The sequence below is a fragment of the Manis javanica genome, chromosome X (assembly GCF_040802235.1).
Source record: "Manis javanica isolate MJ-LG chromosome X, MJ_LKY, whole genome shotgun sequence".
NCBI classification, from domain to species: Eukaryota; Metazoa; Chordata; class Mammalia; order Pholidota; family Manidae; genus Manis; species Manis javanica.
Window position 1 is genome coordinate 94255874 of NC_133174.1, and position 10051 is coordinate 94265924.

Consider the following 10051-nt stretch of genomic DNA (forward strand, 5'->3'; position numbering starts at 1 on the left):
TATTTGGTGCATTGGCAACAATCTTGAGAAAATGTGAGAATAGGTTCTGAAAATATTAGATAAAGGTAGGAAGGGACATAATTTTAGGTACATTTGTCAGGCATACTTTCAACTCAGGGCCACTGCATTTGCTATTCCCTCTTCCCAGAAAACTCTACCCTCAAATATCCACTTGTATCACTGCCTTACCTCCTTGAGATGTATCCTCCTAAGCCTTCTCTCACAGTTTGTCCAAAAAAATTTCAAGTTCCACAAAGATGGATTTTTTTCTCATTTGTTCAGTGCTGTGATTCTCTGATACCTAGAGCAACACCAGGTACATTATAGGTGCCAAATAGTTTGTTGAATTAATAAATCCAGCTGAATTCATCAATATTTGTGCACACAGTAGAGATTCTAAATTCAAATGTCATCTCATGCAGCTGGATTCTAATTGTTCAGCTGGTTGACTGAAATATCACCTCCTGATGGATCACACTAAAGGAAGTTGTACCAAAGATTGCTTAGTATGATGTAAATAATCTAAACAGTTATGGGAAAAGGAATGTCGGAGTGTGTTTATCATGTATTATATACTTTTCTACTTCCTATGTCCAAAGAGAGGGCTAGAAGATGTTATCTTGAACAGGAACCTGAGAAATGAACAGGCAAGCATATTTTTAAAATCTTATAATGCCTATTATCCTTAGGCTGAGGATGTTGGGAATGATTCTTAAAGTTGATATGGCCCCTTGATTTAATTAGTGATGTCAGCATCTCAGGGTAGGATAAACTAAGAAGCTGCATTTAACCACCAAAGACAAGGAAGACCTAGTTACCTTTATAAGCATCAGGAATGTCATGGTAGATGGAAAAGTCTGAGTTTGGAAATTTTGTCAGTAGCTAATTGATCCTGTGATACTATGGCAGAGACAGTATATGTGTTAAATAAATTCTGTTACATTTCTTCCTAGGTTCTCACTTATGGACTGTCTTTCTAAGGTTGCCTTGCAGTTGACTAATTTCTGAGCACTGTAATGTGAACAGAAAACTTCAGCATAATCTGCCATGAGCCCTATCTCTTCTTCTATCTTCCAGCTGCATATAAACATCCAAGGCAACCTTGGAAGTCACATGTTGAAGATGGTGGGGCTTCCTGCCACCTTGCTCCCTCAATGACTGCATGGAATGGATCCCACCCACTCCCACCTGAATTGAACTGTTATCTGAGTGAGAAGTAAAATTTCAGTTTGCTAAGCCTCTGAGATATGGGAAATGTTTTTTACATCAGTTAGCCTATCTTGACATAATAGGCATTACTAGGAGAGGAATGGATAGGTAGACCACTGATTTCTGACTGATTTTTACTAATAAGTGGACTAATTTCTAACCCAAAACCCCCTGAAGAAGGACCCTGCAATAACATCACAAGTAGGTACTGTGAATATTCTTCCCCCAAAGTCCTGAAGCCCCAGTTAAATATCATTGATCCCAATTGATAAATGAGAAAACTGACTCAGAAAAGATTTCCAAGGTCACATACTTAGTAAATGGCAGACCTGGGATTACAGTTTAAATTCCTAATTCTTAGATTATGAGGCTGGTTGTTACAAACTTGTTATATGGTACCCATACCTTGTCATGCACATGTGGGGATTCATTCAGCAGCACCTCTTAATAGGAAGAAGGCATGTTGGAGATAAAATGTTTTTTCTTGGCCTGAGGGGAACTTAATGTTTGGGAGTCACAAAGGGGTTGTCTTGTCTGCTATTGATGATCCCCTTTTGAACACCCAGAAAGAAACTCCATACCGGTTTGTTTCCCAACTAGTGTTCTGGGAGTCACATTAATTTCCTAGTTCTCAAGTTAGCATAATGTGAAGAAATAATAAAATTTATTGACTGGCATAGCTTTTCTCTTCAGATTTGGCATACCAACATTATATCACATATTAAAAGGCTTCTTATACCTAAATGTGTCTATTTTTTCTATGGTACTCCTTTTTCTATTGAAGTATAGTGGGTATAGAATCTTATACTGGTTTCAAGTACACAACACAGTGGTTCACCAGTTACCCACATTATTAAATTCTCACCCCAACTAGTGCAGTTACTATCTGTCAACACAGAAAGATGTTACAGAATCATTAGGTATATTGTCCATGCTGCACTTCCATCCCTGTGACCAATTTATATTATGACTGAGAATTTTTGTGTCCCTTTATCCCCCTTACCCTCCTCACCCATTCACCCCAACTCCTTCCCCATGGTAAACACCAGTCACTTCTCAGTGTCTATGAGTCTACTGCTATTTTGTTCATTTTATTTTGTGTTTTGTTTTTAGATTCCACCAGTAAGTGAAATCATCTGATATTTGTCATTCACCACCTGTCTTATTTCACTGAGCATAATACCCTCTAGGCCCATCCACATTGTCCTAAATGGTAGGATCTCTTTCTTTTTTATGGCTGAATAATATTCCATTGTGTATATGTACCACCTCTTCTTTATCCATTCATCTACTGATGAACACTTTCATTGCTTCTATGTCTTGGCTAGTGTAAATTATGTAGCAATAAACATGGGGGTGCATATATCTTTGAATAGGAGATTTTGTTTTCTTCAGGTAAATTCATAGACCATGCTACTCTTGATATATTTTTGTATTATTGGGAGATGAACAAACTGTTTTATTTATTTGTAGTAAATTGTCCTGTCTGGCTATTGTTGTTCCCCTTTTGAATACCCCAGAAGGAAACTCCATACCCCTTTGTAGTCACTCTTCATCTACATTCCCTACAGCTGCTAATACCACAAATCTACTTTTTGTCTCAACAGGTTTGTCTATTCTGGATATTTCATATAAATGGAATCATATAATACTTGATCTTTAGCGTTTGGCTTCTTTCACTTAGCAATGTTTTCAAGGTTCATCCATGTTGTAGCATTTATCAGGACTTCAGTCATTTTTATGGCTGAGTAACATTGCGTTGGATGGATATGCCACATTTTGTTTACTGATTTATCAGTTGATGGGCATTTGGGTTGTTGACAATTTTTTATTATTATAAATAATGCTATTATGAACATTTGTGTATAAATTTTGTGAACATATATTCTCAATTTTCGTGAGAATATATGTTCACCTATAAATGGAATTGCTAGGTTACATGGTAGTTCTATGTGCAAATTTTGGAAAGACTGCTAAACTCTTTTCCACGGTGACTTCATGATTATATATTCCCACCAGCAATGTTTGAAAGTTACAATTCTTCATATCTTCACCAATACTTGTTATTGTTTCTTTGTGTTTTGATAATAGCTTGCTAGTGGATGTGAAGTTCTTACCGGGCTCATCCCCAGTAGTTCTGCTCTTGTCTAACTTTTCTGCAGAAATTGGTCCTCCCAACTAATTTAATCTTGGATTAGACTACTATTCACTTGGAAATGTTTGGCCTAATGGTCAGAAGCCACTCACATTTTACATTGTTCTTCACACATGTCCTTTAAAATGTGAGCATGTCATGCTGCCTTCCAAATGCAATTCCTGGGCCCTGGCATTCTTCCCAGATCTCCTTTTCAGAAAGAGGGCTCTGAATAGGTCATTTACATGAAGTTATATTTAACTAACTGTGGTGAGTGTGTGAAACCGCCAAAAATGAGAAAAAGAGAGAAGATACCCTATTTGAAGATTCACAGTTTTCAACTTCTTTGTTTATGGAGACCCCAGGGGCCTGCCCTTGAGTGCTGTGAAAAGACTCTTACTTTTATATCTTTCTTTACAAGAAACACTGTCCCTGTTTGCAGATGATATGAGTGCATATTAGAAAGCTGCAGGGTATCTGCAACCAGCTACTTGAACTAATCAATTAATTTCTCATAAGATACAAAGTTAACATTAAAAAATTAATTGTATTCTTATATAAAAGCAACAAACAATTGAGAAGTTAAATTTTAAAAATTCCATTTATACAAGCAACAAAAAACATTCAATATCTAGGAATAAATATAACAAAACATGTCCAAGACCCTGACAATGACAACTATAAAACATTGCTGAGAAATTGCTGAGAGAATTTAATAAGACTTGGATAAATAGAAGTAATACTAGGTTCATGTATTGAAAGACGCTATTAATATAGCTATTCTTACCAAAATGATGTACAGATTCAGATCAATCTCTAAGAATTCCTACAGCTTTGATATCTGGCTGATTCTAAAATGTATATCAAAATTCAAAGAACACAGAATATCCAAAGCAATTTTAAAAGAGAAGAACAAAGTTACAGGAATTTCCCTAATTTCAGGACTTAGTATAAAGCTACAGTAATCAAGATAGCTTGGTATGTGTGAAAAGACAGAAATATAGATCAATGGAATAGAATAGAGGGTACGGAAATATACCAACATATATATGAGCACTTGGTTTTTGACAAAGGTACAAATGCTATACAGTGGAGAAAGGGAAGTCTTTTCAATAATAGTGCTGTATTAATTGGATATCAATATGAAACAAATTGAACATCAGAGTTTACTTCATACCATACACAAAAATGAACTTGAAATGGCTCATAGACCAAAACGAAAAGCCCAAAAGTATAAACCTATTAGAAGAAAATATAGGAGAAAATCTTCTTAACCTTGGATTGGCAGTATATATCTCTTAGAACACAATTATAACAGAAAAAGTGGATCAAATGGCCTTCATAAAAATTTAACTTTTGTTTGTTGAAAGAAGCCATTAAGTGAATGAAGTGACAAGCCAAGACTGAGAGAAATTTTCACAATGTATATATCAAAGAAATTAAATGCAGAATTAATTTTTTTAAAAATCCTCTTGCAAGTCAGTAATAAGAGTACAAACAACCAAATTAAAAAATAAGGAAAACACTTGAACAAATTATTTCTTAAAATAAGATATATGAATGGCTATGGAGTACATGAAAAGATGTTGAACATCATTAGTTGCCAGAGAAATGAAAACTAAAACCATAAGATACCACTACACACCCTTTAAAATGTTTAAAAAATTTAAATATTAACAAAAAAACCCTGACCATACTAAATGTTGATGAGGATGAGAAGTTGGAACTCCAATACTCTACTTATGAGAATGTAAAATGGTGAAACCACCTTGGAAAACAGCTTGGTGGTTTCTTAATAATTAAACTTACAACTTCTATACAACACAGCCTTTCCCTTCCTTGGTATTTATCCAAGAAAAATGAAAACAAATGTCTACATAAGAATTTTTATTTGGATACTCATATCAGCTTTACTTGTAATGACTAAAAATTGAAAGTACCTAAATGTCCATTGACAGATGAATGGATAAACACTCACCTTATCATGGAATTCTATTCAGCAATGAAAAGGAACATACTAATATTACATGCAAAATCGTTATGTTTAGTGGATGAAGCCAGACAAAAATAAAGTACATGCTCTATGATTCAATTTATGTAAAAAATACTATAAAATGCAAAGTACAGTGACAGAAGGTAGGCCAAAGTTTACCTGGGGATGGGAGGAGGAATGGATTACAAATGGGAAGAAAGAGATTTTTGGAGATGATGGAAGTGTTTGCTGTTTTGATTGTGGTCATGGTTTCACAGGCTTAAATATACATAAAACAGATAAAATTGAATACTTTAGGTACTTTTTGAGCTATAATTATACCTTAGTAATGCTGAACTAATTGCATGTAGACAAAGATTGAAAGGACTGAAAACCTGTTTTGGTGTTTTATTCTTGGTATTTGGTTTATTTGTTTTTGCTGTTTTCATTGTAAGTTCATTATACGTTCACTAAAGACCCCTTCAGTGATATCTCCATTTTCTGTATTTTAAGGCAACAGCATATGCTGCTGAAAGGCTAACTCCCCTTTTTTCAGAGATCTTTCTCCTTAATTACTAGGCTTCTACCCCAAGCCTTGTTTCAAAATCTGTAAAACATACACCTTTCTCAAGAAACAAAATGTACAAGCATGAATGTATAAATGACTGATATGGATGAATGTGTTAGTCTCCTTTGTTCCTGGTTTATTAACTTTTCTTTTGTTTTCTTTAAGAGATACATTTTATTTTCTTGCTGTCCTCTTTAGGGACACTCCAGCTGACATCTCTCTGTCATCACCTCATAAAGTCAGGCTATACTGCCCACCAAGATCAGGAAAAGTTGACCCTCCCATGGGATTTATAAATTAATGGAAATTTATCCACTGTGGTAACTCAGTTTTTCTTTAAATCACCTTCTGACTCAGTCCCGTGACTTTTACTTTTTCCATGAACTTCTGTCCTCACTCTTCCACCCTTGAAGAAATGCCTAGGAAAAGGTGCTTCCTTCAGGTTGCCTTCAGTGATATTCTGATGATGGTACACTGCTTTTAAAAAGTTCTGTACTAATCCCTCACCATCAGAAAAACTCCCAGGAGAGGGGTATTAATTTGGCTCTTCAACAAATCACATTGTAACCTTATTTCCTGACCTTTACCACTTCCAGAAAGTTCTGAATTCATCATTCCTCCCCCTTCAGAAACACCAAGGGGAAAGGGTTTATTTCACTTCTTTAAAATAACATACTCTGAACCACAACATTGCTTTTTACTTCTTCCCAAGTCATTCCTTCCCCTACACCACCCTGGTGAGGCTTCCTTCAGTTTTTTTCTGCCAGTCAGTTTCTGATCTCATTCTAAACCCAGACTTTTCCAGTCAGTTTCAGATCTCATTGCAAACCCAGCTTTTTTTTTAAATTGAGGTTACCTTGGGAAATTTAGGATTGGTGTAGAAGGTACAATAGTGATCTTCAGAGGGACCAAAAGACTATTCATGAATATCACTCAGTGAGTCTTTATGAAATGGCCTGTGAGTTCACCACCTTGCATCTTCAGATCAGACTTTCCATTATCCCCTTCTTCTAGACAGAAAATGAAAGATCATTCCAGCTCCAAATTATAAAGGGCACAGACTCTCCTTAAATATTTCTCAATTGAACATTCAGGGATTGTGATAACTGAAGTGTGAGAATCAACTAAACAGCGGTTTCATGTAAGTTGGCAATCAGTGCATACTGCGAAATTTTCCAAATCATACCTTCTTGAAGCACTGTAGTGAGGAGACAAGCACCCTGAACTGGGAACTGTGGTCCCAGATCTACTAACTGGCTTTGTGAACTTCCTATCTAGTTTACTCATCTATGAAATGAAGTTTGGACTAAGGAAGAGACTTTCAATTTTTTTCACTCTGACTTATAGTGAGAGATGCATTTTATAAAGTGACAGTATTTCCTACATGTAAAACTAAAAGAAGTTTCTCATAATTAACAGTACTCATGCATGGATTCTTGATGTTTTTTGTTCTATTCTTTTTTAATTGCTTGTTGTGACCCACAGAACTGATTTCAAGAGCCATAGTGCCTGGCAATCCTCACTTTGAAGACCATTGGATTGGAGGGTCTTCTAAGATTTCTCTCTGTTGTATTCTAGTAACTAAAGTGTTTGCATGGAAACACAGAAAAAATACTTAAAAACAGATTGTCAAAATCTCTTTGACCTTCCTCAGCTCCTTATCAGTGACGGAAGTCATTCTGCATCTCCAGATGATAAAAGTCCTATAGAAAATGGTCTATGCCAGATTCTCCCCTCCCCCAAGATATACAGCACGGGGTAACCTTGGTACTTAGGAGGCTCTAAACTCCAGTACCCTCATCTGCCACCGTCTCTGACACCCTTATAATCTATTTTAAGGTCTTATACTTTTCAATGCTTTTGCCCACTGAAGTCAGGTAAGTACTCATCCTGTTATTCTACTTTATTGTTTACACTTAATGCAACACAATAGTGAGCTCTGACTTTGGTGTATATTAGAATTACCTGGGGAACTTGTTAAAAATCAGAAAAACTGTAACCTCACTCTGTGGGCCTTTAGGATAGGAGCCAGAGGTCTTAACATCCTCAGAAAACTCCCCTACCAAGGTGTTTTTATGCAGATGGTGGACACACTTTTTAAAAAACAGTAGCACATGTATTCTTAAAGTTGTATTAGATGTATAATTACCAGTATGATCCTTCCTTACCGACTAGTTGGGAAGAAAAAACAGTCAAAGACAATCGAGATTTTTGGTCCAGGTAGTTGACAGGAAAGGTGATATTAACAAAAAATAAACAGAGGTGGAAAAGATTGCTTTTAAACTACTTTAATTTCAATTATGAAATGTACATTCTTCTTAAAACTGGGTGAAATTCCCTTGTTGGACAGTTTTATTCTGAGACAAAACAATACTCAATTAGGAACTGGTAAGGGGAAACACCAGGTTTACAGAAAAAGCAACTCACAAAACTAAAAGCTTGTAGAGCAGAAGGCCACATTATTGGCCTCAGTATTCAAGGTATAAGACAAAAGTCATAATGATTATCAGGTTCAGGTGTTTGGAAGCGCATATAATGTCTCATTTGGTGTTCCCTAGTCTTTCTCTTAATTTCCATTATCTGCCCTATGAACTTTTTTGCATCTTCTCCCACTTCATTGTGATTCACCTGCCTGTTAGGTATGACCCATCGAAAATTAGGGAAAAGTCGCCTAACCCGCCCCAGCTTGATATTTCCTCCAGGCTTCTGGCTTTTCTCCACTCCAAATTGGCGTGATTCCTTTCCATTCTGCACAGGGGCCTGGTTCCCTCCTTCATTTTCCTGCTGGTCATTTTCCACGTTTAGATTTTTAAATGCTTGTTCCTCTTTGGACGCCATTGCACCTAGGAGACAAGAGATGAGAGATGGTGGGCTGATCAGCACCGAGGACAGAGGCCCACACCACGTACCTTTCAAGATTCAGAATCCCGGATTTCAAAGGCTTTTTAAAATTTCATTTTCCCACCTGAGAGGCTCCTTACGGCCTCTAGGGGTCACCCAGTCCGAGCCCTCCCAGTTCCCTCTTGCTCCTTCGCCACAAACCCACCATTTTCGCTGCCGATCAGTGCCCAGGCATCTGCAGGCACCAAAATGGAGGACGGGGTAGGGGAGGCTTGGGGTCGCGGCTTTCCACACGTCCCCCACTCCGCCCCCCGCACAGACCTGGGCCTATCCTTGCTGTCTCCTCCTCCGATTCTCGCCCGAGTGCGCCGCCGCGACACTTGACACAGACCCGCAGACCTGCAGAGGGCCGGAGTGGAGGCAGCGGGAGCTGCTGCAGCCGAGAGCTCCGCTCCGCGCCTCCCGACCCACACCTCCACCCAGCCGCCTCGACTCCCGCGCTGACCACCATTTCCTACACCAAGAAGGGCGGGGGCAGAGCGGGGGTGCGAGAGGCTGGTGTTTCCGAAGGGTCGTCGCTTCAGGGCCGTCCAGGCCTCCCCACGGGAAAGGCTATAATATTCTAAGGTCAAACGCGGGGCCGCGGCGGGGCGTGGGGGCTGAGGTCTCAGGTCTTTGCGAGCCTGGGTGGCTGGATCCCGGGAGGCGTCCGCAGGCCGTGTCTGCTCGCTCACACCAACCCCAGGGACGACCCCTCTGCGTCCCTTACCTGTTCCCCTCCGCCTCCTGCTCTGTGGAGCTGCCCCCGGCCCGCACGCGCACAGGGAGGCCACTGAGAGATGGAACCGAGACGGCGGCGGGCGAAGGCCAGGTCTGACTACAGCGAGGAGCGCGGGGTTCGGCTTTGGCCGGTCACGTGAGGCTGTCGTCACCGCGGACGCCCACGCCCCCGACCTGTACCTGTCCTACCCCGCGGAGTCACGCAGATCCCGCCCCGGCCCGCATACCTCGCCCTACCCGCGTGGCCCTGGGAGCTCCTCTAACGGGGGCCGGGTAGCTCTTCCTTTCTGTATTGCAGAGCCTTCCTCTCTGCCTGCCAGGGCAGGGCGTTATCTTCTCGGGGCGGGGCTGCGGGCCATTCCCACGTCACTGGGGACTTTCCTCTTACCCTCCTCTGCTCCCAGAATATGGCCAGGACTCAGGCGCAAAATTTTTCGGGTTCAAGAAAAACCTCAGCAGTGAAGATAAAACGCATTTTACGTAATACTTTAAAACACAAATTAATGCAAGACAGTTATGATGAGCAAGATGCCCCACCACTCTCTCA

The 10051-nt window shown here is 39.6% G+C and overlaps 1 protein-coding gene across 8 annotated transcripts; it reads right to left on the reverse strand.

Annotated features, from left to right (window-relative positions):
• Nucleotides 1-8155: 8155 nt before the first annotated feature.
• On the reverse strand, nt 8156-9844 carry BEX4 (brain expressed X-linked 4). 8 transcript variants are annotated; one of them, XM_037008558.2, is made up of 3 exons: nt 9732-9844; nt 9046-9123; nt 8156-8734 (listed from the first exon to the last, which is right to left on the reverse strand). In XM_037008558.2, exon 3 carries the CDS (start codon nt 8719-8721, stop codon nt 8359-8361), a length of 363 nt encoding a protein of 120 aa, XP_036864453.1. In that variant the 5' UTR covers nt 8722-8734; nt 9046-9123; nt 9732-9844; the 3' UTR covers nt 8156-8358. The 8 variants fall into 8 exon arrangements, with proteins under 8 accessions (XP_036864453.1, XP_017516653.1, XP_036864451.1 ...); XM_017661164.3 differs by having other exon boundaries at nt 8156-8726; nt 9732-9837; XM_037008556.2 differs by lacking the exon at nt 9732-9844 and adding an exon at nt 9494-9712.
• Nucleotides 9845-10051: the final 207 nt, after the last annotated feature.

Bases quoted from the DNA above. Each gene is read 5' to 3' on its own strand.
- BEX4 (XM_037008553.2), bottom strand. From the start codon at position 9,235: ATGGTGGTCAGCGCGGGAGTCGAGGCGGCTGGGTGGAGGTGTGGGTCG. The intron at 8,727-9,045 runs GTCTGTGCGGGG...CTTGTCTCCTAG, and splicing joins GACAGCAAGGATAGGCCCAG to GTGCAATGGCGTCCAAAGAG.